The sequence below is a fragment of the Alosa pseudoharengus genome, unplaced genomic scaffold (genome assembly GCF_046254945.1).
Source record: "Alosa pseudoharengus isolate Yale_2024_CS ecotype anadromous, Long Island Sound unplaced genomic scaffold, YU_APseudo_1.1 YU_APseudo_1.1_scf_4, whole genome shotgun sequence".
Lineage (NCBI taxonomy): Eukaryota > Metazoa > Chordata > Actinopteri > Clupeiformes > Clupeidae > Alosa > Alosa pseudoharengus.
The window spans coordinates 17,907,373-17,933,539 of NW_027468774.1; the positions used below are offsets into that span (position 1 = coordinate 17,907,373).

Genomic DNA, 26,167 nt, shown 5'->3' on the forward strand with positions numbered 1-26,167 from the left:
CGAGCAAAGACTTTAGATGCCAAGCGCAACTCCAAAAAGGAGAACAAATAAACGTCCGGCTTTTAAAATCCATATGTCCGGCCTAAATTCGAACATATGGCCAACCTATCGCTAACTGGCTTACCAACTCTTTCTCCCGCTCATTCTACCGTAGGCTCCCTCATTCCACGTAGGCTACCCTGTCTATCTCTCAGGCCTCAGCTACACCACGAAAACGCCAGGCATATTATTTTGTACATAGGCCTACTGTATTATTACCGTTTTCACACCTTTAACCAAACCCGTGAAAAACATCTTCACTCTGCAACCACTACACTTCCTCCCGTAGCCTAATAGCCTATCACGTATACAATTGCGTTTTAAATACACGAAACTGGATGGAGACATCACTCGCTCTCTTGCACTCGCTGGCGGTCCCATACGCACATTTAATACCTCTCTTTCGAAAATTCAGTTGTAGCCTATTTAAGACTTTTTAAGGATCGATCCTCGGGAACCCTGCTTTCTGAATGAAATAGTCTGACCTTCTCCATGAATTTTAATTCTATTAACTATGCGCTTCTTCGTTGGTGTTCAGACGTTTCTTCTTCCTGTCGGCAGACTGGGAATCGAAAGTAGGAATCGAAATTTAAACTTTTGAACGATTCCGGGAAAATCGCAAAGATAGTCCCGGTTCCAACCAATACTCGATATTCGATACCCAAGCCTACCTATCAGGGCCATTTTATGATTAATTGAAATACATTTGTTTACATACGGTTCCTTTAACTTTGGCCTTGGTGCCCCGACATGTGGTCTTTGTGCCCCCCCACCAAATATGGCCAACTGAATGCCAAGTGGCCTTGCCCCTAAATTGGTGAAATTCCAAGCCTGAGTGTATCACAATAGTATCGATTACATTTCTATGAAGAAAGTAACTGAATTCCATTGCAGGCATCCTCCTCCCTACGTCCCTGGTATGACTAAATTAAATTTCATGACTTTTTCAAAACTTTCAATGAATTGACTGAAATCCATCATTTCTCCAGGCCTGGAAAATGGGATTTTAGAATTCCATGACTTTTCCATGACAGACACACACACAGGGGGGTAGACTTACAAGATGAAATCAGAATTGCAAAGACAGGATCAACTACTTTGTGGAAGCCAGCTCAAGCTAGAGCAGAGTCCATGAACTTCTGTGAACAGCCAGTGGGAGCAGGCCAAGCAAAACTGTCTGGCATGGTAACTAGGGGAATAACAAGGGGCTGGGGTTGGCTTTGCACAATCACTTTTCCACATGCACTGTTAAGTCCCCCCTTAAACCATGTCACAGGGTAGTCCTAAGATATAGTAACAACCTTACATTTATGTGTGCATGTATGTGTGTCCGTGCATGTGTGTCAGAGAAAGAGAGAGAGAGAGAGAGAGAGAGAGAGAGAGGAGGGAGGGAGAGAAAGAGGTGCGTGGACTAGCTTTGGGGCTTTGCTGCTGACATCACCACTCTGCCTGTACACAAGTGGGTTGAAGAAGCGGAGGAGGGGAGGGATGTTGGGGGGGGGGGGGGTGTTGTGGGGGTGGATGAGTCTTACGCAACCCTCGTCAGACTGCCTTCTGCACACGGCCCACTTCCCAGCATGCCCGGCAGAGGACGTGAGGTCATGACGCAAATGCAGCCCGACATAATCAGGCGAGGTAGCAGCAAGCAGCCAGAGACTGAGCACAGGACCGACACCGCTGTGCTCACATTCAGGATGGTTTACACACACACACACACACACACACACACACACACACACACACACACACACACACACACACACACACCTACGATAAAATCACACTGCAACAAGCATAATGCAATCCCATTCACATTTTTTCTGTATTTCTCTTTTTTCTTGCTCTATTTCTGTCGTTCTTGTGCACACACACACTTACCTCACAGAGTAATCATCTACACCAAAACACATGCATAATAAAACTCACAAATACCACTGTACTCCCTTTCAAACCCAACATTCCTTCAGACATAAACACTCAAGCAAGCTTTCTCTCTCTGTCTGTGTCTGTGTGTCTCTCTCTGTCTGTGTCTCTCTCTCTGTCTCTCTCTCTCTCTCTCTCTCTCTCTCTCTCTCTCTCTCTCTCTCTCTCACCGCCTCGGGGTCTTGGAGCTCCATCTTGACCCTCCCACATGCCCTGGTCTGGCACTCAGATCACACCCACCCCACCACCCCCTCAAAACTCTCTCAACTCCAGCTGCCAAGAGCTCAGTAAATATGGAATGTGTCTAACGCAAATGGTTTGAAACTGTATCCCACTCATTTCCCCATATCCCATTTGCTACACACACACACAGCCTCCCACGAACAGACGGCTTCCCCCATTTCGAGAGGACCCGGCGGGTCCCCCCAGGGTCTCCTAAAATAGCACACAAGGGGGCTCAAGCTCGGCGCTGCCCAGACGCCCACGGTCATGAACGCCCGATCCCGAGGATGCCAGGCCCATTATGGCGGGGGTGACGACTGACCGAGCTTTGCCACCGCACTCCAATCAGCTGATCTGCATAAAGCCCGAGGAAAGAAAGAAAAGAAAGGGGGGACAATCTGACAACAGAGGGAACCAGGGGAGGGGAAACAGGAGATTAGGAGTCCGATTAGAAGGGATCCCTCTGGGGTTGGGAGGGAGGGGTGCTGTTTGGAGTGCTGGAAAGACATTCTCAATGTGAAACTGAGCCGCTGCCCAAGTGCCCAAGACACTAGAAGGTGCTGACTGCCTGGGGGCTGGGCCAGCCATCTTGACCGGGGCCGAAAAAGTTCTGTGAAAACTTGAAAAGGCAAGACAGAGGGCAGGAACAGAGGGAATGAGAGGAGGAGTGAATAACCCGGGATAGGGGAAGAGAAACGACAAGATGTAGAGAGGAGAAGACATGAGGAATGGAAGAGGGAACAAACAGTAAAGACTGGAAGGTTTAAAGTGCACACAGACAGAAGGCAAGGAAAGTAGTGAGAGGGGGAAAAAAAAGAAAAGAGGAGAGAAGGATATGTAACTACTGAAAGAGAAGAGGAGGAGAGGGAAAAGGGAAGAATGAGAAGTTCGAAGGAGGGAATGAATGTGGCCGTTGTGAAGCAAAAGGGCCGTAAAACAGAGCCAGAGCATCATGGCCGCCATCCGAGTGGGACGCTGTCCAGCAGCGTCTCGCTGAAAAGAGAGGGGAAAGAGAAAAGAAGGAGAGAAAGGGAGGGAGGGAGGTAGAGAAAAACCCACAGGAGAGGCACGCAGAGGAGGAGAGCTCATGTTACGCGCTCTCGCTCCTCGACCTGCGTTAAGTAACATCCTGCGTAGCCATCGCTCTGAACACGTGGCAGCCTCTAACGTCCAAAACAACCAGCGCTGCACGGGCACAAACCACGTCGCCAGCAGAGGGGGGGGGGGGGTAAAAAAAGAGATCTCAGTGAAATAAGTGAGAGGAAATGAAAAAAGGTAGAACATGAGTGTGTTGTCCTCTGTGCAGTGTTCACAACTTTGCCCTGCTTACTGCAGGAGTCCACACTCTGAGTGTGAAACAAGGCCAGCCACTGGAGTTCTGGAGCAACACACAGAGCCTCATTGTCAGACAGCCACCCACACACACAGATACCGTATGACATACAGTAGACACACACACACACAGTATGACATAGCGCACACACACACACACACACACACACACACACACACACACACACACACACACACACACACACACACAGGGTGTGTTAGTGAGGGGCTGCAGCTGGGGGAGATCAGGCTGGTGTTACCGGCAACGGTGAGTCACTCCACTTCTGGGCCTGCGCCATCTTAGTCCTCTTGCTCCCCAAGGTTGCACCTCCTCACTCGCCAAACAGATCCACCCATCACTCGCCAGTGGGCTGAGATTGGCAATCACTTTATATATATATTTATACACACTTTCTTTATAACTACTTCTCTCCTCCTATCGTTCTAACTCAGACAGACAGACAGACATACAGTACATAAATGCACAAAGAAAGAGACTAAGAAATGACCTTTCAGTATAGGAAACGTATTCCTACTCTACAAAAACTGGATTCACAAGCAACAGTCTGCAAGTCTGCAGGCAACAGACTCCCCATTCTCCCTTTCACTTAATTCACTCTCCCCACAGCTGAACAAAACAACAATAAGCCGCAGCTCTTAAAAAAAGACGAGGAAAGATATAGAAGAGCCGGAGCGTAAGGGGGTGGGGGTAGAGACATCCAGTAGAGAAGACAGCTGTGTTTACATGTTTGCTATCTACCTCCCACGCGGATCTATCTGATCCCTAGAGACCACAAACTTCATGTTTTACTGCCCCCTCCTCCCATATCTCCTCCACTTGACCAAAATTCTCTCTCTCTATCTATCTCAAAGTGTCCAAATAATGAGCTATGTGGCAGTGCATGCTTGAAGGTATGCGTCTAACCTTCTTACAACTTCTATTTTTTTTACTCTGTTACTTTGCATTGCTGCCTAGCGAGATAAGCTAGTAAAATATAGCTGCATGTTGCATGTTGATGACATATTAGGCCATGGTCCACAAACAAATCATGAAATGAGACCAACCAGGGGCAGGTGTGGGGAGAGGGGGAAAAGAATCCCACTGTGCTCAGACCAGCCAAATGGGCCCAAGAGACCAGCTCTGGCCATGCAACACCTGATTCCACAGGGAGGTAATTTCTTCCAGCAGGGCAATGAGAAATAAGAGGAAGAGCTGAGGAGTTGGACTGAAAGGGTCAAAGGTCAAGGCACTAGGCAGGAGACGCAGGAGGGTGATGGTGAGGGTGTGTGTGTGTGTGTGTGAGGTGTGGACAGGGAGCGTGTTGGCGGAGCGGCGATGATGCTAACCTGATGCCGGAGCTTTACTGGAGGCTGCTGGTGTCTGCGAAGTGCCAGCGCACGTTGGGCCAGAGGCCGAAGAGGACTGCTGGGCCGGGGTCAGAGGCGCCGGTGCAGAGGTCAGGGTCAGGGTCCCGGGCGGGAGAGGCTGGCCCCGCTTCAGAAGCTGCTTGTGTTCGTGCTGGCGGAAACGAGGGGGCACCTCTCGGGGCGGGTAACGCGGACCGGCCGTCTGCTGCTGCTGCTGGGGAGCGCTAGAGGTGCAGGAGGAGGAGGAGGAGGAGGAAGAGGAGGATGAGGAAGGAGCGCGCTTGCCATTGCCACTGCTGCCGCTGCTGGGGGGCCCGGGAGGGCTGGTGGGGGGGAGAGGGGCAGGGCCGGGCTTGGCAGACTCTGGCACTGGGGAGACACAAGAGGCAGGCAGGCAGGCACGCACACACACACACACACACACACACACACACAAGGGTTAGCCTACATGCTACAACCCAGGAAGCTACTTGGTTATTAGGCTGGAGATCCGACGGGGAACACCATGAAAACAAAGCACCAGGAACCAGAGGGGGTGCCAGGGCAGTTCTGTCTATGAATGACCATTTCAGTCCTTACTGTAGTCAGCGCTGATATCATCCTATAATGATCGCAACCACCAAGAGCTCTCAGAAGTACAGTGGGAGAACACTGTTGTTTTTAAAAGCCTTTAAAAACAACAGACTTTAAATCACAAAAGACAACGGCCTTCTATTGCCCTGTAATGTCCCTACAGCGAAAAGGCTTCTATGAAGACATGCTTGACTGCATTAGGAGGAAACATGTGAAACGCCTGCTTTTCCCAAACACTCTTCCCATCCACCATCAGAGAAGCTCGCACTTTCACACTCCAGTGGAGTAACCCAGCTCCCCAGGCACACACCTATGGATTACACAACGCCCTTCTCTCACACACACACACACACACACCTAAACTCCACAGGTGGCAGGGCAGCCAGTAGGAGCTCTGGGTGTGTGTGTTGGTGTGTAGGTGGTGGTGAGGAAGCGAAGGCGGCGTTCCACACAGATGAGAGACGTAAACAGTCACCAAGCCAGGAAGACGACACCCGAGGTACGCCGCCGCCTCCGCCGCTACTGCCATGCTTAACATAACAGCTCCTGTCACACCTGCCGAGCGCAGATGTCACACTTCCTGTTTGCAGCACGGTGCTCAAACTGATACGGTCATCATCACTGCATCGAGTGACGCCACTTGCAGCCGAATGTCGTGACGCATGGAATGTGACAGCAGTGGTGCCTGTAGGCTAGAGGTTTGCATTCATTTGTTCTGTTATGACCGCACATGAAAACTGAGAAACATACTTTTACATTTGATAACTGTGTGTGTGTGTGTGTGTGTGTGTGTGTGTGTTCTCTTTCCAACTATGCACGTGCACGAGTATCATGTAGGTAGTAGTCTTTGCCTGCGGAGATGTGAAATACCACCAGTGTCACACACAGCGCACACCTTTACTTTACATACAGTGTGTGTAATGACCTACACATCTTGGAAAAGTCTGTGCAGACGCATGTCCTGAAGTGTTTCGCCATTTTTATGAGGACTAAAGAGAGAAGAAGCACTCCACCAACCTCCCTTCTGTCTTTACAAAGATGATCACACAGAGACAAATACTGAGTGGAGTCATGGGCAGCAGCTACTGGGCTACTTGCGTTGTGTGCAGTAAGCCGCTCAGAGGCCTCCTGGTCTCCTCCTCCTACTCTTCTGACCCATGTGAGACTCGAGCTCGACACGAGAGGTGACGGGCCACAGTGAGCGCGCAAGCTTACGTAAGAGTGAGGCCCTCTTGAGAAAGCACAGAACCTGATGGGTACACATATAAATACACATTTTTGTACAGGCGCGCACGCGCGCACGCACGCACACGCACGCACGCACGCACGCGCACACAAATCCCTCAACACTTTGCCTCCACCTCTTTTTTATTTCCCTCGCCAACTCCATCTCTCTCTTGCCACTTCTCTTTGACTCTCTGTCTCGTCTTCTTTCCCTCCCTCCCTCTCTCCCTCCCTCCCTCTCTTCCTTTCTCCCAATCAGGAGGGGAGTCCTGCCGCGCAGCCTCACTGAACGCTGCACTCAGTGACGCCAAATCCCCTGATTAATTCCAGCTCTGCCTGCCTGCCAGCCACGAGCTCGGCTGGCCAATGAGGGGAGGAGCTCTCTCTCTCTCTCTCTCTCTCTCTCTCCTTTCTCTGTATCGTACCCGTGCGGTCTTTCTCTCTTCCTCCCTCCTTGTGCTTCTCTTCTCTCTCTGTACTGTATATCTCCAGGCATCTCCCTCCTCATCCTCCCACCTCGCTTCACACTTCTCTTTTTTCGCTCTGTATCCCCCCTGGTCTCCTCTTCTCCCTCCCCTTCCAGCTGTCAATCACCCCTTTCTGACCCACTATTTGTCAGTGGATGCAAATGTGTCCTGAGGGGGGGGGAGGCGCACACACACACACACACACACACACACACACCGGGTCCTGCTGCAGACGGGTTAAATCACACAGATAAGAGTCGAGAGTTGAGCCTGGGCTCGTTTCGGTCGCCAAAATAAGCAGCACAGAAAGCTGTGAGGGGCAGATTCGGGGGGAGAAATGAAACGGCCTGTTCTCCACCAATAGCAGTGCAGTATCAGGAAGAAGAGGTCTGGCGATTAAGACAGGCTTGGGGGTGGACGAGGGGTGTTAAATCCTTGTTTGTGCGGCACAGTCCCTGGATATGCGCATGCATACACACATACACCAATTCTTTTTTCAAAATTGGTCTCTTCACTGGCAATTAAATAAAGACTACTGTATTTATGTTGTGTGTTAACCTATATCAATAAAAGGACATTTCAACATGCTGGCTTAAGAGAGAGGCAAGCTGTAATTTGGGTCTGGAATGGGAGACTGAGCAACCCCCTCCCTCCTCTCCTAACACGACAACATCAAACGAGTAAACAAACAAACACAAACAAACGAAAGCCTCAGGCGCTGCAGTCGCTGCAGAGCCAAAACACTCTGCATGCTTAAAACACAAAAGACCAAACAATAAAGAAAAACACACACACACACACACAAACACAGAGACCGAGAGTTTAAATAGCACAGAGCTAAACACAACTTCTACATGAATGAATTATCGTGTGAATGAAAGAATGTAAAATTAGGTGACCTCATACTCCTGGTTTATCTTACATCTTCATGTGTTTTGTCATATCTGTCACCAGGCTCATCTAGAATGGATTGCGTGTTCTCAGACCACAATGAGAGTCCTGTGGGTTACCAAAGCTTCACATCGTAAAACTATTGCAGGCTTCTTCCTTGCCACATCGTTTGTACCAGTATACACACACACACACACACACACACACACGTCTTCTTAGCAAATACATAGGGTGCCACTGACAAAAAAAAAAAACAGAAACAAAAACAAAATAACACAACATTTTTAATCTTTCTGGCAAATGTGCAGATTTGATTTGGAACACTGATGGAGGTCTGGGAGGCGCGGGTCATTTGCGAGGGTCTCTGACTGCTGATGTTTGGAGACAGCGAGCACCTTGGGCTCCTCATGCGGAATGTGCTGACTGGACATTCCTGTGGGCGCGCCGCCTCCTCCCAGCGGCGTGCAATTAACGTGTTTTCCTCATCTGTGGAGACGGCCGAAGCGCCTCACTCAAGGCCACACCGACGGCAACTGTGGCGGCTGTGTTAAGCAACATTATGGGCTTCAGTCGATTCAGACTGACTGTGTGACCTGCCACTGGGCCTTTCATCGGTCAGATTAGTTGAATAATGAATACTAATGCTAATGAATGTGGAATGCTGTTACACATTGACTCACGCTTGATCAGCATAAGGTGCTACACAACTGTACCTTGTAATATTCCTAGTGACTTTTCCTAGCATTCAGTCATGTTGTTTTGTCAAAAATATGATTAGTGTTAGGGCTTACTAGTGAACTTAACTGACATTCTCACCTTGAGGTTTAAGAGAAATGCAATTGGATGGTTTGAGTGGTTTGGGTCAGTGTGTTTGTTAGTGTGTGTTATGGGCTGGGTTTGTTTTTGAAAAGAGACAGGAGATGTGAGCTGAAATTCAGAGAGGGAAAGAGAGAGGGAGAGAGAATGAGAGAGAAAGATAGAGAGAAGGGGCTGTTGCTATGGAGACATCCACAACCTTCCCCTATCAGTCCCCTCCTGATGCTCAAAGCGCAGCCCATACTCCCATCACTAAGACAGACAATCATGTAGTCAGTAACAGAATACAAAACAGACTGGCGCCATTCTTTACTGGTGAATCTTATTTGACTCAATACATTGTGGCCTGTTACAATTTAATAAACACATAGACTATATGATACATTATACTCTACTGGTAATAATGTGCTACAATAAAAAATAAGACATGCAGCCACACTAAACACATTGGGCCAATATCAGTGTGGGCACGGAACTGTATTCCAGTGGGGAATACCGCCTGTTTTGCTGTTTTGCACTGATTGCCCAGGATGTCCTCTTTAGTTCTGGGGTTCTAAAAGTCACACTACTGGAGTAAATGGAAGGGATTCATTTCCATTCCCTCGTCTTTGACAGCAGGGAAGTGCTCTGGGCAGTGTGCATTTGAACCCTGGAGGACAGGGGCCATGGAGGGAGACCGCACCAGTGTCTACGTGGGTCCCCCTCTAACCGCACCACTCCTGGCCAGCCGCTCCGTAGACCAGCAGCGCTCCTTGGCTTCAGACTATGTCCACACGTAGCTGGGTGTTTTTAAAATACGGAAATGCCAGGAAGAGAACGCAGAGGCAGAGGAGGAAGAGATATATAGTAGGGGCTGTGGGAATGAGCTACAATAGCAAGCCAGCTCAAATATGGCCAACCTGATCAACTCACTCTCCCTCTCTCTCTTCTTGCCTTTCCTGATGCCCTTGCCAACTGAAGAACTTACCCCCACTAAGAGAGAGAGAGAGAGAGAGAGATGGAGAGACAGAAAGAGAGGAAGGGAGAGAGAGAGGGAGGAACAGAAAGAGGGGGGGAGGGAAAAGGAGAGAGAGCAAGAGGCAGCAGTCTGGGGGAGGGCTATAAATATGGCCCCAGTTGGAGGCTGTCTGTCCCCACATCAGGCCTGCTGTCATCTGTCACTACCAACCCCCCCCCCCCTCCCCCGACACAGCACTTTCTATCGCTCCCATTCCAGAGTGACACACAAGAATACTCTCTCCAGCAAAACGAACACCCCCCTCCATATCAGTCTATAACCCCACCCTCACTCCTGATGGAATAAGAACAAACTGATGGCTGAATAAGATTGAAAGAGCTTGACAAAAAGGTCAGACATAAACACAAATGTCTATGATGTCTGGTCCCTAAACTCAGCTTAGGAGTGAGACAGAATGAAAACCAGAGAAAGAAATCAATGGAGGATATCATACAAGGCCTGGATCTGACAGGCCAGCAAAGGGAAAGAAGATTTCAACATCAAAAGTGCACTTGGAGGGATGGGGAGATATTGACTACAGCTGTAATGAAATAACTGCCAGATTACTCAGATGGATTGTGACTGAAATAAATAGTATACAGAAAAACAGCAATGCCAAAATCACAAGTACTCAGCAGCCCGACAGCCCGGAGCCCTGTCAGCACGAGACACAAACAGGTGCACTTCACGCAGAGGGAAAAGAAAAACGTCTCTGTGGCTGAGGCGCAAATGGCAAAGGGGCTTAATAACTGGTTCAAGCGGGCGCGCCCTGTTCCAAAGCACCTGTGTAGATGGAGACCCCTTGTCCTGAGAGGGTCCTGGGAGATTGAGGCGACACCTCGCACCAGCTGATAGCATGCTTCTCTCTCCCCTCTCCATCTCCCGTCGCCTTCATCCCATAACATACATACACAGTGGACAGCTGTGGGTGGAAAGCGGCTGTGTGTGGCTGTGTGAGTGATTGTGGGCCTGTGTGTTTGAGTAGGAAAGAGAAATGTGTTTTTGGTGAGTGTGTGTGTGTCATGTGTGTCATGACAACCTGTAGTCCTCATGACAGAGAGGCTGCAGCTCAGGGAGCTGGGTATGACAGCAGTGTGTCTCTGTCAGAGACACACACACACACACACACACACACACACACACACACACACACACACACACACACACACACACACACACACACACACACACACACACACACACACACACACACACACACACACACACACACACACACACACACACACACACACACACACACACACACACACACACACACACACACACACACACACACACACGATGGAAAAACAAGGATAAGTGCGTATAATGAATCTTTTGAGACCTCCACTCTGCTCCCCATCCCAGCCCCCCACGCACACAAGCAGACGAGTGAATCTAGGCCAGTCCACGGACGCGTTTACTAACATCAAAAGGAAAAGAAGGGGGTCGCACAGCCTGCTTTTGCATTACTGAGGGATGAAGTGCTTTCCTGTAATAGACCCCGCTGTTTGTGTGTGTGTGTGTGTGTGTGTAGTGTGTGTGTTCCCACATGCTGGAGCAGTGGGGGTGGCAGTGGTGTGTGTGTGTATGCAGAGGGACCATGTTTTTTCAGTCGGTGGAAAGCGAGAGAGAGGGGAAAAAAAACCTTCTGAGGCCCCCTGGGTCGCCCTGCTGCCAAACCCCCCCAGACTGAACCCACAGGAAACCCGAGTGTGTTCTCACTCTCTCCTTCACGATTCTGCCGCTCACTTTCTCCCTCTGCTTCGCTTCTCTCGATTTTGATGTTTGTCTTTCCTCTCGTTCTGTTTCTCCTTTCTCTCACTCACTCATAGCAGCAGCTAGCCCAGTCAGCCCTTCATGTGATGCGCTCCTGTACAGCCTGTTTCAAGTAAACACACACCCCCATCCCACCCCATCTGTAATGCCTTTAGAATTTCTGCTTCTGGCTCAGCACAAACATCGGCCATGAAATCTCCTATCCCTAATGTGACATCCAGCATGTTTTGCCTCTCTCTCTCTCTCTCTTCTTTTCGTTTCCCCTTTCCTCCCTGACAGGGGCCTCCTGGCTGCACACTGCTGTACAAGGACAGTGTAGTCTTACACGTGGCTACAACCCCCCCCCCCCCTACTTAGGACTTAAGATAGGAAGTTTCTGTAATACGGCCCCAGGTTTACAGGCCAAGTATACTTGCCTATAAGGAATTTGGTCTCTGCATTTATCCCATCCGTGAATTAGTGAACACACATACATCTACATCTGCACAGTGCTACGTATCGCTGATAAATGCATGTTCTAGGTGAGTACGTGGGAATGTAATACGGTTGAGAACAGTGAGAACAATGCAATGCAAGAGCGTGCTCACGAGTCAGCTGGTCAGCCTCGGAGACGTGGCAGACCTTCGGCAGAGATAAGGACGACCAAACAAACGCATGAGCAGATTAAGAGACCTTACTGGACAGAGGCCAACTGGCCATTCCGCGAATGCAGCCTCGCAAAACTTACTGGAAATTATCTGGAAGGGCTCAAAATCCACGCAGATCAAGACATATGACTCCCAGATGATGTTCGAAACACATAGTCAATGTTTATTCTTCTTTGCGTGATTGATTGATTCATTCATTCATTGGCGCAATTCAAGCAATGAACAAATAAGATTGTTTGTGTGACTGACTGCATCATCTGCGTACTGTATCTGTCATGTTCAGATCCCTCTCCCGACACGACCTATTGCTCATCTTTGCACCGGAGTTTTGGTTTGGCCAACAGCCTTCCTGGCTTTCAGGAGCTCCTCCAGCTTAGCCTGGCTAGCGCCACCACTTCTCAATGAGACGTGGTCTGGGAACCAAACGTTAATTTTCTCGTATTTGAAAAAAATGCCCAGATCCGTTTATTGGGTGCCACGGATGTCTATCAAATGCGTCTGTGCATAGCTCATCATCGTCTTGCTTTCCCCCTTGTTCTGTGATTGGTCCCCTATCTCAGGCGAAAATTTGCTCCATGGTCTCCAGGCTGCCTTAGCAGCGTGAATCAAATCGCGCGCAAGGCAGCATGGGAACACCCAGGCTACCTCCAGCTAGCACTGGAGCTCAATCAACACATGCGCTAACGAGCATCACGGCTGCCAAACACCAAGTCCCTGGAACTCCTGTCCTGTCTGTTCAGGGGACAGCGCAGTTCAGTGTCTCTAATGGTCCCCTGTGGAAGGGGCTCTCTGCTGCGGCCCCTGGGGGTGCTCAACAGGATTATACAGATGAGGAGGGTGAGGAGTTCAAGGCCTGCCAAGTTAAAGGCAAATGTTGGGGCTCAGACTCTTCACTCGGGGCAGCCGTGGCCCACTGGTTAGCACTCTGGACTTGTAACCGGAGGGTTGCCGGTTCGAGCCCCGACCAGTGGGCCGCGGCTGAAGTGCCCTTGAGCAAGGCACCTAACCCCTCACTGCTCCCCGAGCGCCGCCGTTGTAGCAGGCAGCTCACTGCGCCGGGATTAGTGTGTGCTTCACCTCACTGTGTGTTCACTGTGTGCTGTTTGTGGTTCACTAATTCACCGATTGGGTTAAATGCAGAGACCAAATTTCCCTCATGGGATCAAAAAAAAAAAGTATATATATACTATACTCTCACTTTCACTCTCTGCTTTCATTTCTTTTCCTTCCTTTTGCTTCTGTGTGCTGCTAGCGTTTTGTGAGGGGATGAAGTGGTTATGTCTGGATCATTTTATGGTCAGCAGGCCAAAGCTTTTATGTCTCCCACTCTAGCCAAACTGTCTTCCCGCCTCCACAATCTTTGACATGGCACGACAATACAAAAGACAGACTTCGAAAATCCAGCAGGAGGAAGCGTTCATATGCAACACCTACTCTGCATTTTAGAAACCTCCACCATCAGCATCTCTCCTAATGGACTTCATTGCACGCCGTCACTGCGCCCTCACGCTTGGTTAGCTCTGGCTGAGATGAGCGAGGCCTCTCTCTCTCCCTCTCTCTGTCTCTGCAGGCAAACGAGCCCACTGAAACGAACTGAAAATAAATTGGATGCCGCATCAAGCGGTGGAGCCCAAGGGGAAATGTGTGGCGCCATGTTTTAAATGCTTATTACAACAGGGGTGTATGGAGAGGGGTATGGGGCAGGGAGACAAGGGGTTCAAAACTCACCTTTGGTTTTCTGTTCAGCAGCCTGAAAAAGAAGAGAGAGGAAAAGAGGTCAGAAGAGCTGTTTGTCAATAGCACTGACAACAGAGCAGGTCAGCGAGAAAAACATATGCCACAAGAAACGCACGCCACAGAAGAATTCAAGTTGACAGTGTCGGTTACACAACTGGAATAGCCTAATTTTCAAATCTGCCCGAAGGAATGAACATCTCTGGCAGTGATACAAGAGGACCGCAGACCAATGAAGCACTCGGAGAAGGAGCGGTAACATTCCTGTAGCTCAACTCAAAGTCACTGAATCTCTAGGCTGTTTTTGGAGGTGATGTTCGCAACAGGCTTGTGCAAAATTCCGAATTTTAGAATGGATCCCCATTCAATTCACAAATTGGAATTTGAATTGAATTGGCTCCGCCCCACAGGAAGTTGAATTTGAATTAGAATTAGAATTGGAATGACAGGAAGTGGAATTAAATTCATGGCAATTCAAAGCAATTCCACAGTCACACAACAGTAAGAATGTGTTGAATCTCACATGCATTCAGTTTTGGGAAGGTTACTTTGCACTGTAAAATGTAATAGCTATTCTTACTTAAAATGTTTAGTTAGTATAACTCAGTTTTTTTTCTTTTGTTGATTATGTTGATTTTGCTTTTTGAGATAACTTGGCTAAAAGGAGTAATTTAAGTGAACATGATCATTTAAATCAAGTAAACTATACTTGAATTGCTTATGTTTTGCTACACTGTGAAGTTAGTTAGTTAGTTAACCTTACTTAACCTGTTAGTTAATTGTAGTTTTAAAAAAAACATGCAAACTGATTGCCTTGAAATTGCAGACAAATCTGGGATAGGAATTCCAAGTTGTGCAAACTTACTTTGTGTAGTACACTTGCACTAAGGATAATTCCTATTTAACCTAACTTGGTCATTATAAGTAAAGTATAATGTGTATTAAACACAAGGTGTGCTAACTGATGTTACATTTCCCGCAATGCACTTCCAGAAAGCCACTGCCCTGGTCCACATATTTGTAAAGATATCACATATTAATCCTTACTGAAATTCAATCTTAAATTACAATAAAGTGACAGTGACACTAACGGTTATATACTGTTGGTGTGTAATTTATGTGGATGACTATCCAAAACACTCTAATGCTGTAGGTAGAACTTCAGCAACATGTTACATTGGTATTTTGTTTTACTACACTCTGAAAGTACTGCACAGTGAAGGGGAGACCTCACTATGTACCACCAATATGTGGCACACACCTGGGTTTGTCCAGCGGTTCAGGGAACCCCCTAATCTTCAATGTCCACAGTGAGTCAGGACTTTGTTTTACCACTGCATTCAAAGGCCTGATTTTGGCATTTCAGTGTATCCATGATGTTGTGAAGGCATTGGGGTTGATATTAATATCCTGACCAGAGAGGAGAGTGCCATTTAATGGACAGCCACTAACACCACCATGTCTAATACAACATAAGTTTGCAAGGAGAGCACCCATAAAAATCCTAATCAAGCTCACATTTAGCCTCAGTAACTTAGCAGAGACAGGGTACCTGTATGTATGGTTTCCAGCTACAGATCTGTGTCTGTCTATAACTGTCAGCACTAGTTCTACTCACAGGTTTGGTCTGTTTTGGATAGTCATTGATGGGGTGATGTATCAATATAAATCACATATCAATTACACAACAACACTATATATAGCCTTTAGTGTCACTGTCACTTTGTTATTGTAACTTAAGATTGAATTACAGGAAAGATTAATATGTGATGCCTTTAACAATATGTAGGCCGGGTCTGTGGTATTCTGCATTTTTGTCATATCAGTTAGCTGAACTGTGACATTAGTTAGCACAACTTCAATACACCTTTTGTGTTTAATAAACATACAGTATACTTTACTTGTAATTGTAATGACCAAGTTAGTTGAAATAGCATTTCAGTGTACTGTACTGAAAGTGCACAATACTAAGTGAGCATTTTTGTTTGCACAACTTGACATTACAGACAAATCTGGAATGGGAATTGCTGTTTTAAGTTACAAGTTGTGTGTTTAATGCTGTCTTATCTGACATATACTGTGAGACTTCATTGTTAAACACTACCCTTAAATTATGTATATGAATTTCTTCGTATTTCATTGAATTTCAATTCTACTTCCTTTAATTCAAATTCGAATTTGAATTCTACATCCTGTTTTTGACCTTAATTCAAATTCAATTCAAATTCAAGAATTGAATTGGAATTTAGGAGTCATCCTCAATTAAATTCTGAATTGTGCACAAGCCTGGCAAGCTGAGGGCATGTGTGCTATTCCAGCAAGAGTGTGGGTTTGAACCAAGTATAATGGATGGGAATCTGCTTTGACATTAATATAGTGCATTACTACTGCAGTTTACAGAGGTGTGCATAGACAGTGGATGAGTGGGGAAGCCCTGGCAGGCCTCACCTTTTTCTGAGCAGCGTCCTTCTTTTTCTTTTCTTCTTGCTTTTTCTTTTTCTTTTCTTCCATCAAATGGTTCTCTATTTGTGTTCCCTGCTTCTGCTCTTGGCTGTGGAAAGCATAGATAGGGGGGGGAGAGAGAGAGAGAGAGAGAGAGAAAGAGAGAGAGAGAGAGAGAGACAGACAGTTAGTTCAAGGTCTGCTTGATTAAAAAAATAAAAAAGCAACTCGTTGGGTGATACTCCAACTGTGGCTTTCCACCCAATTAATGCCGTTCGAAGACAGAGGGGAATGGCAGTAGCGGCTACTTCCCAGAGCTATTGAGCCAAACAGCACAGCGTTTCACAGGAGAGACACAGACACAGATCTCTAGGCACTGCCATCACGCCATCATTACCCAGTGACAGCGACAGCAGCAGTCATTATCGCACTCAAACACACTCCGGCGGATGAAAGCCGACCCAAAGTGCTGCGGGAGTGAGACTGGTCTTCCTCGTCTTTCTTTGAGGCCGTCAGGTGTGGAAGTGGGGAGAGGTTTGGACATCGATCAGAGCGGCCGGGATGAAAAATGGCTCTGCTCAGTTGAGTTTATGAAGAGTCCTCAGCAAGAGGGCTCATTGGGCGAGCGGCTGCACCTGCTGTAGTCACCCCCCCACCCCCACCCCACCCCCACCCCAACCTGGGGCTGCTGGCTGGGAAGGATCCTCAGCCACAGATGGGTGACCCAGTCTGTTTCAGGCTACATCCATCATGTGCACCACATGGAGACCAGCAGCACCAGTGGAGACTGACTGTCTTCCCCAGCTCTTATAGTCATGTACACATTACAGCAAATGAAAGAATAAAAGTTCAACGGTTTGCGTCCATAGACGTGCAACAGTTAACACTCTGTGTTAGACTGTTTAGCATTGTTGCTTTTTTTCAGGTCTACCAATGAGGCCTAACCTCCGACAGCCAGAACACTGGGATGCTTGGGCATTCACCAGGTGACATAAAGTCTCGGTATCACCTCAGGTGGCCTCTGGACAGTGCCAGTGGGCACAGACCTCAGCTCTTTACACACACACACACACACACACACACACACACACACACACACACACACACACACACATCCAAAGATGTGCTAAAACAGTTAACGGGCTTCCTGACAACTTGCTGTTCCTGACTTACATAAAGAACAGTCATAGTAGGGGTTTGGCTATATTTAGAGCTAAACTGGAGTGTGACATTTTGTTAAATTACACATATTAAAGTGTAACTCCGGAGTAAAAATAACCTAGGGTCTATCTGCGGTAGTTAACAACTTCAAACTTTTCATTGAGAGCAAAATTATGTTATTTGGTGGCGTTTTGAGCGTTTATTTGCATTATCAGTATCAGGCTGACAGTGATGCTAACAGGGCAAGGTGCCACTACAAGGTCACTATTTTATACCACTAACAACACTCAAAATATAATTACACTTCTGTGTTACTGTGGTAAGGATTTCTACAGACAAACGGAAGTATTGTAAACTTTGAAAGTGTACAGAGAGGTTATAACAAGACCTGTATCTGTAGGAAGAAAATTCCATGGCTTCCTGGTCCGGTATCGTCAAATCAGCGGACGCGTTCAATTGGAACAGCGCTGCGCAGATCTGGCTAAACGTAAGGCATGTTTGTATTGAAAGACTCAGCCAGATCTTTCACATACTGCGAATGACCAAGGATCTAAGGAAGCCTAGTCTGCTCTTAGCAAAATGTTACCCACCTTTATGAAATGTTCATGCATCTACTGTCCTATTACTAGGCTATTATATTATTATCTAGCAGCATAGTCATCTATTATTAGACACCTGAAGGGTATATATAAATTCAATTCTTTGTTTCAATTCAATTCAAAAATGCAAAACTTCATAAAACACCACTTTAGGTCAAGTTTGAAGCCCAGTATAACTTCCTCTTCTAACTTTGAAGACATGCAAATGGCAAAGATGTCTGAAGTTAACTTTCTACCACTTTAGCTGGGCTACTAGTTTTCACATTCCCACCCCGAACTCTTCACATAAATTAATTAATTCTGGAGAAAAAGTATGGGAAATGAGTGCTTTTATAAATAAGCGGATAAAGTTCTCAAATCTTGCAGCCTTAGTGGGTCCCTGGGGTTAATGATCTGCTCAGAAAGTAGCTTTAAATGAAGACAACACTGCTTACAGCTAAACTGAGAACTGCACTGGCACTTAAGCAGGCAGGCACATTATCAGCTTAGCTACTTTTAAGACTTTTTGCGAAAATATTACTGAAAAGAAAAAAGGGATTCACTCATGTAGGCTACATTGTTTCAAAGTGCTCTAGCTCTTGTTTGTTCTGCCAGAGAGCATTTAAAGCCACCTAAGCTTAACAAAGGTCCAAAAGCAAACGCAAAAGTAAACTTTCACCTACAAGCTACACAGTTGTTCATCATCCTACCACAAATTATTTAGCAGCTGGCCGTACATTTGTAATGTCAACAAAAGACCATTCATACCAACCAGAGAGAGAGAGAGGGAGCGGACTAAAGATAAGATAAACTGAGGTAAGACAGAGGGGTAAGAGAGACAGGAAGAGGTGGCTAAGGGAGGGAGACAGCACCAGGGACGCAGGAAGACACTCAAAGGAAAACCACAGGTGACCACCTAGCTAATCTCATTGGAGATAAACAGATCAGAGGCTCCATTCAACCTGACTGGCTGTAATAACAGAACCATAATCTCAGAGAAAAGTGAGAAAAGTGAGGCACTCGAGGCTTTTAAGATTTGTTAATTATATCCTTTTAATCACAGAGTCATTACCCTGCATTAGAGAAAGCCTCAACTCTAACACTTCAGATCACAAAATTCAGCAAGAAATAATGACAGGAAATGTCCTGCATCCAAACCACAGTACAGTAACGTTACAGTATTAGAGCCGAGCACTCAGCTGTTGTATACATTGTACTTGTACACGGCTATGCATGCACTCATGTAATACCAGTAATTCTGTAATAAACTGAAATATTATTGGTTTGTAAGAGATAAAAAAAATGCAAAATATGTCAACTGTCTTTGAAACAACATAAATAGGACTTGCAAGAAAGATGAGAGGAATCAAAAGAATAGACAATCAAAAGAAAAAAGGGAAAGAAAACAAAAAAAGGAGGGACGCTATCCTGTCATAAACAGGTAAATTAGATGAGACGAGAAGGATTCAGATTCATCAACCCATTCCTTCAGAGTAGACAGAGGGATGAAGGAGGAAGAGAGCAGGGGAAGGAGTGGTTGGGGTCTAGACACTCTCTCTTGGCACAGGGCCAGCGCTGTAAGACTAACACTTACGCAGGCAAGACATGTAGCGCTCATCACTAATGGCATCACTCTTAACAAATCCCCTGCTTTGCACTTGGACGGCAACATCAGATGCGATGATCAAACCAACAGAGTGTTCTAGATCAACAATCTCCTTTGCTACTCAAAACCACAATATGGCTGCTCTGTGTCTGACAAAAAGTAATTTTGTTGGCATCATTAGGCGCAAGCCATAGTGAAGCATATCTATTATATACTGTATAAAATAAATGCCCATTATCATAATACGACGTTTAGACAATTACAGCATCATGCAATTCTCTATTATACAAGTCTAGACAACCATAAGAGGCAAAGTAGCAAACTGAAAAGCACATTAATTAATAATCTTAAACTACAAGAGAAAAAGGCTGTTTCATTGATGAGTTTTCCAAAAAGACATACTATACATGAAAAGAAGCCCCCCATGTTACCCTTTAGCTTCGGTCATACAAAAGATTTGTCTAAAAATAACGTCTATCCTATGAATTGACTCATGGCCAATTCAGCCACTGTGACTTTCATCGCCTTGCAAAGTCACTAATGACAGCACTTTCATAAGCTTAGCCGACAATTTATTGCTCTAATAGATCACACAAAAGTCCCCCCACAAAAGCTCTCAGTCACTGCGCTCCCATATAGGCCTTTCACCATCAGTGCATTCGTCTCAATGAAATGCAAAACATGAAACGATTCAGCAGAGTAATGGGTTTAACTTAAGAAGAGACTCATGTCACAGACGGACTAAATTAGGCGGAGTGCAGGGATTAGCGCTGATGGATTGAGGGCAGGTGTTAAAGCAATCTCAATGCCTTGCCTTCAAGGAAATACCTTTATTTAAAAAAAGTCAAATTGAACCTATTGAGCAGATGAAGAAGAGGCTTTATGAGGCCACGGTCAGTGTGTTTTTATCACAAAATATTGAATTAATGGTAAATGCAAAATCCTTCAATATGTCACTAAAAAGCTTTTCACATTCAAAATACCATTATTTTAATTTTTTTTTCTCCAAGTACATCCACTTTGCTTAAAATCCTTGACAAGAACTGAACAAGCATTATTTTCCGAGAGTTCACCAGGGACCGCGACTGCTGAGAGGGAAAGACAGGAGTGATAGATAGTGTTTCTCTTTCATACAGCTTAGATTGGCTTTGCCTTGCAGAGCTCATCCAAGGGCACCAAGCTGAAAGCGAGAGCCTGGCATTGGAATGGCACATGCCAGCTGTAGAGGTTCCAGGTCGTGCCCTTCCCCCTTCCCTTTGGTGCACATCACATGCATGGGAACAGAAGGGAAACACTGTGCGCTGCTGAACGGAGACAAATCCAGGAGTCCTGCTAAAGGCTTCATGTTTTGATAAATGTCCCCAAACAGTTATAAACAGTGGATGGGCCATGAGAGGGCATTGAGCATGGCTGTAAGACCGCACAACCCACTGATCTCATCAGACAGGCAAGCTGATTAACGTCAAACATGATGCAAGACTCTAGTTAGTTTTCCCAGTACTAACTACAACTGCACACAGCATCCTGGCACTGTGGATATCCCCCAAAATCACTCTACTAAACTGAGAATGGGCCCTTGCCTTTATGTGTACATAAACATCAGATTTAGGTATCTCACATTTTAGATACAGTGAAGAACATAACGTGTTCTTGCTACTATGTTTCCTAAACTGAAAAATAACACAGCCAACACAAATTAGAGGCACAGCATGGGTGCTTGATAGTGACTTAAATGATCACAGTGACTTAAAAGATTGAGCAAAACACCTTCTTCTTCATCAGAACTAGTGCTAATGGAGCACCAGTTCCTTATACCTGCCTTCGCCGAATCTGCCAGAGAACAGTCCCTCAAAGAGGATCTCATTAACCTGCTGCTGATACTTCCATCACATCAACCAACCAATCAGAGGCAGCGGAAAGCCTGAGCCACATGCTGTGATGGCTGTCAATTCTTTCACAGCCTGCTGGATGAGACTGAAGCAGGCATGATATCAGATCGTGATTCGCTTTTAAGAGCAAGAACAAAGCTCTTCAGACATGCTTGTGACAGATGCCTGATGCCTTGCTGCTGGGGAATGCGCAGAAGAAACGACCACGGAAAAAGCTTGGGGGAGGATTAAAAAAACAAAAACATTCTGAGTGCATGTATCTCTCACTGGATGCCAATAAGCACAGGGGATGTGAGACTGAGTGACAGGCAAAAGCTTTAAATACTTTGGAGAGCTTGTGACTTTAGTGGTCAGCTGCTAAGAAAAGGGTAAGTTTCCAGGGAGCCTGCACTGTGGTGCGCAGGGTAGTCGTGAACAGAATGGAGGAACCCATTATTACCTGAGCTGTATGGTAATCAGAGCATTAAGCGGTCACTCTTCTCGCCTGCCCTCCACACCCCCTTCAATCTTTCACAAGCACAGAAAGCGCGGCCTCTTTAACAAGCAAGAGTGATGACAGGAGGTCTCTTGACCCTTATGTGGGTGAGACACAGAGAGAGAGAGAGAGAGAGAGAGAGAGAGCTCTTTTCCCTGGCTGAATTTGCAACCATGGCACATTAGCCAACCATAGGGCTGATGTTAATATGACCCTCCCTGAGTAAGCAGCACGCAAGCCTTCACCAGCCCATCCTCCCCATGTCTTTCACTGCCCCTTGGCTGTCTGCCGATGACGATAATGATACAGAGGCACACACAAACCAGTGGAGCGCAAAGGAGACAGGAAGAGAGGGATGGGTGATGAGGACAAGGGATGTCACTTGCAATGTAGGGGAGAGCAGCTAGGGAAATATGGACTTCTATCAGCAGTGTGTGGGGCAGTGGAAGCCCCAGCCCAGATTGGTAGGCTACAATTAAATCGCTCTTCAAAATTGCCCCGAACTGATGAACTTTAGTCCTCACTCAAGCAGGGCGTTTATGCAACTACATCATTGAAACTTCCATTTGAACATCAAATCGCCCACCGATTAATGTTTCTGTAAGTAAACTAGGGACCGGTTGCTCACGTCTCCTGACAACCCATATTGTTCATTTATTTATCGCTTTCAGTTGGATGACTAAGGGCAGTCAACCAAAAGAGTTGCTTACAGATGGTCTGAGTGTTCCAAGTGTACAACATATGCACTGCAATTGGAATACCACTCCTACCTAGACGCCTCCAAAAATACAGATTCTGATTCTCAAATGTCGCCCGAGGTCGAGCGAGCAGTGATGTCTGGATGGATTGAATGATGTAGTCTACGTTATTCAAATGTAGACTACTGCACGCCTTTGCAACCATTCAAAATCATGTGGGTGGCTACATGTTCGCATTGTTAGCCTACTTACTTTCTTTCAATATGTGTTTATCTAAAACAAGCCCCATTCATTCGAAAATTAAGTTAACCGAACAGGATGTCAGCACTAGCGTACCCGCGATCTTGCAAATCTACTGGCGGTACAAAATAGCCATAATTTTTCCATAACTTTGTTTTAAAAATACATTTTTTCATAACTTATTTCCGAAACATTAGTATGTGAAAGCAACGGCATTTTGGCATACCGTGGCGAGCCACTAGGCTATATTATCAAAAAATACTAATAACAAAGTCGCGCGGGTGCTTTAGGTGGCCCGTCCATTTCAAAGTAAACACGGCATAAAATCACTTCAAACTACTAGGCTACCTGCCACAGGAAAAGGCATATATGACGAATTAGCAACACTTAACAAACCCCGCCCCTAAAAATATTTTCCCAAAGCGATTATAGCCATATTTCTTACCTTATATCGAGCGCTGAGCTTTGGCAGCTAAAGGTTCAATGTGGTGCATTAATCGCACTGGAAAAAAACGGAGCTCTGCTCTTGATACCCGTAATGACAGATAAATTCGGTCGCTTGAATGTAATGCAATGAATTGCTCAAACTCACTGCAAGATTCGCATCGCTTTGAAAAGATAATGTTGACTGTTGCTTTGCTCTCCAGTGAAGGAATCCTCTTCCAAATATGTAGGTTTATTTTTGTCCCTTGCTCAGGACATAAAAAACAACAAAACACCAGTGCAAACAGTGTGAATGCTTCGACGATCGACTAAATGCTGTTAATTTCAGCAAGCCACTTATATTAACTTATCCAGCTAAAGCATTTCGGCATCGCGTCTGCAGCTATCCAATTTGGTGCACAGTAACAGGCAGTTTGAGCTTTTTTTGACGTATTCACATCGAGAAAGTCGATGCACAGTTTTAAAGTGCAAAATGATTTTTAAATCAGTACGCGAACAGATCACTTTGTAAATGCATCCAGTAAAGCAAATACTTGCAATGTCCAATGCATGAAGATTAAGGAAATTCCCAGATATCCATGAAAAATGTTGTTCACTGAATTGTTGTCATGAAGCATTTAGCGGATTCTCTTACGCAGTGCTCCAGCAGCCATTTTGTTGAAACTGACAACAAGCAGTGCAGTGCACGTCTGACTGAAGTAAAACAGGAAGTACCCCATTCCCTAACGTCACATGGCCTCCACTTACAAACAAACTGCCCCTCTAAAAAAAGACTCGCTGCTCCGCCTTTTCGTTTCCATAACAACAGCCACCCCCGCCCCCATCGCGCGCGCGCGCGTGCACCCACACGTACACACACACACATACATCCTAATGAAAATCAGCTCTTCCTGAGCACCCATTGCGGTCCTACGCTGAGAACAAAAGGACAAAACGCAGTTAGCCTAATACAAATAGCATTCCAAATAAAAGAAAAGGGCAAAATAGCCTGTTTTTTAAAACGTAATGAGGTGCTAATGTTTAGCCTACCGTTAATGAGGGAAAAACAATTGTACCCTATCACCAATAGGTGGCACAATTTCAACAATGACACTTTCATGTAGACCTACGCATATACATGATGCCTCTATGGTTAAGAGGTTCTGTGTAGTCAGTCAGTCATAATGTTTTTGAAAGTGAAGGATAAACTGTAAAGAAACTGCATAATAATATTAGGCACTACAGGGTCTTAAATACCAAAACCACCAGACAGAGGAACAGCTAATTTTCTTTTGTCTCTCACATGTTACAAAAGACTTTACAAATTCATTCAGGTGAAGCTTTCATCCAAAGCAACTTGTCTTATTTACAGCATATTGTATATTGCTTATATACTGGCCTAATGTAGGCCTATCGATTATTGTCTGTGTGCTGTATATTGTATACCATATATTTAACATATATTATATACCATTTATTATATTATATTGTCTATACTCTATATGTTGTACTGTATATTGTCTTTACATCAACGATAAAGCTACTGTGTTTAACTCACTTGGCCAAATAAATCTGATTCTGATTCTGATTTTATTAGTCACCATCTGTCATAGCTTTATGAGGTTTAAAGCCAAAAGAATTAACTTAATTGAAAGCTTGCTCAGCACATACTGCTTGCTTGCACGCAAATACACACACACACACACACACACACATAGACAGAGAGAGAGAGAGAGAATGTATGTTACCATAAGGGTATGTGAAAAATGATAAAAGATAGCCTATGGCTATGACATAAAACATAAAGCTCTTGAACAACAGATCAGTTTAAGAAAAATTCCCCTCCATTCTATGTCTGAGAGACACACAATCACACAACCATTTCTGCCAGTCAATATTTTAGCGAACATCAAGGAAGATAAATCCGTTTCTCCGCATCCAAAGCTTATGTGTTTATCTCCTCTTTAAAAGACTAAAGCAAACATGATCAGAGCAGCAGCCAAATATTTCTCAACCCAATGAGCCCAATCTTGATCCTACTAAAGACGTCTCTCTCTCTCTCTCTCTCTCTCTTTCATTAGAACCATGCCGCGAGTGACACTCAGCCTGATTTGGTGGGTGAGATGAATAGATGGCGGCCCTATTTAAGGAGACATTTAAAAAGTGCTGCCTCAGAGATTAGGCCTGGGGACAGTCCTTCAAAAGAGGACAAATTAGAGAATGATCTACACCGAAGTCATCCGCGTACGATTGGGTTAGAGATATGCGGAAAGGATATGGTTGAGTCAAAATGCAATTCTTCAGCACACACAATGATGGAGCGCATTTAGGGGCAAATGGAACAGGTTGATAGAAGACCAGTAATCTTGACCAGTTGTAATTTATCTAGCAGTGAATGGACCAGCATTATTCATTTGCCATTTTGCTCCTTTGCAGGCACTGAGGGACATGCACGATGCAGACGGGTTAAATGTCATCGAGAGCAGACTGTGTGGCAGACAGGGGTTGTGACCCGCCCCTGAGCGATTTCATGCGAGGATGTCAACATTGATCAAGGTCAATGGGAGTCTATATGCAACACCACCACACTGGCTCAGAGAGATACAAGTGAAGTCTGGTCAGGGCCAGTGTGACATCTGTCCC

The 26,167-nt window shown here is 45.8% G+C and overlaps 1 protein-coding gene across 1 annotated transcript in view; it reads right to left on the reverse strand.

Annotated features, from left to right (window-relative positions):
* tnrc6c1 (trinucleotide repeat containing adaptor 6C1) overlaps nt 1-24,235 on the reverse strand; it is a 45,478-nt gene extending 21,243 nt beyond the window's left edge. Inside the window, exons 1-4 of the mRNA XM_076266633.1 lie at nt 23,694-24,235; nt 16,461-16,563; nt 14,007-14,028; nt 4,864-5,253 (exon numbers count right to left, since the gene is read on the reverse strand). Coding sequence (XP_076122748.1) covers nt 4,864-5,253; nt 14,007-14,028; nt 16,461-16,563; nt 23,694-23,707 — 529 coding nt within the window. The 5' untranslated portion in view covers nt 23,708-24,235. The remainder of the gene's footprint in view (nt 1-4,863; nt 5,254-14,006; nt 14,029-16,460; nt 16,564-23,693) is intronic.
* Between the last annotated feature and the right edge of the window lie 1,932 nt (nt 24,236-26,167).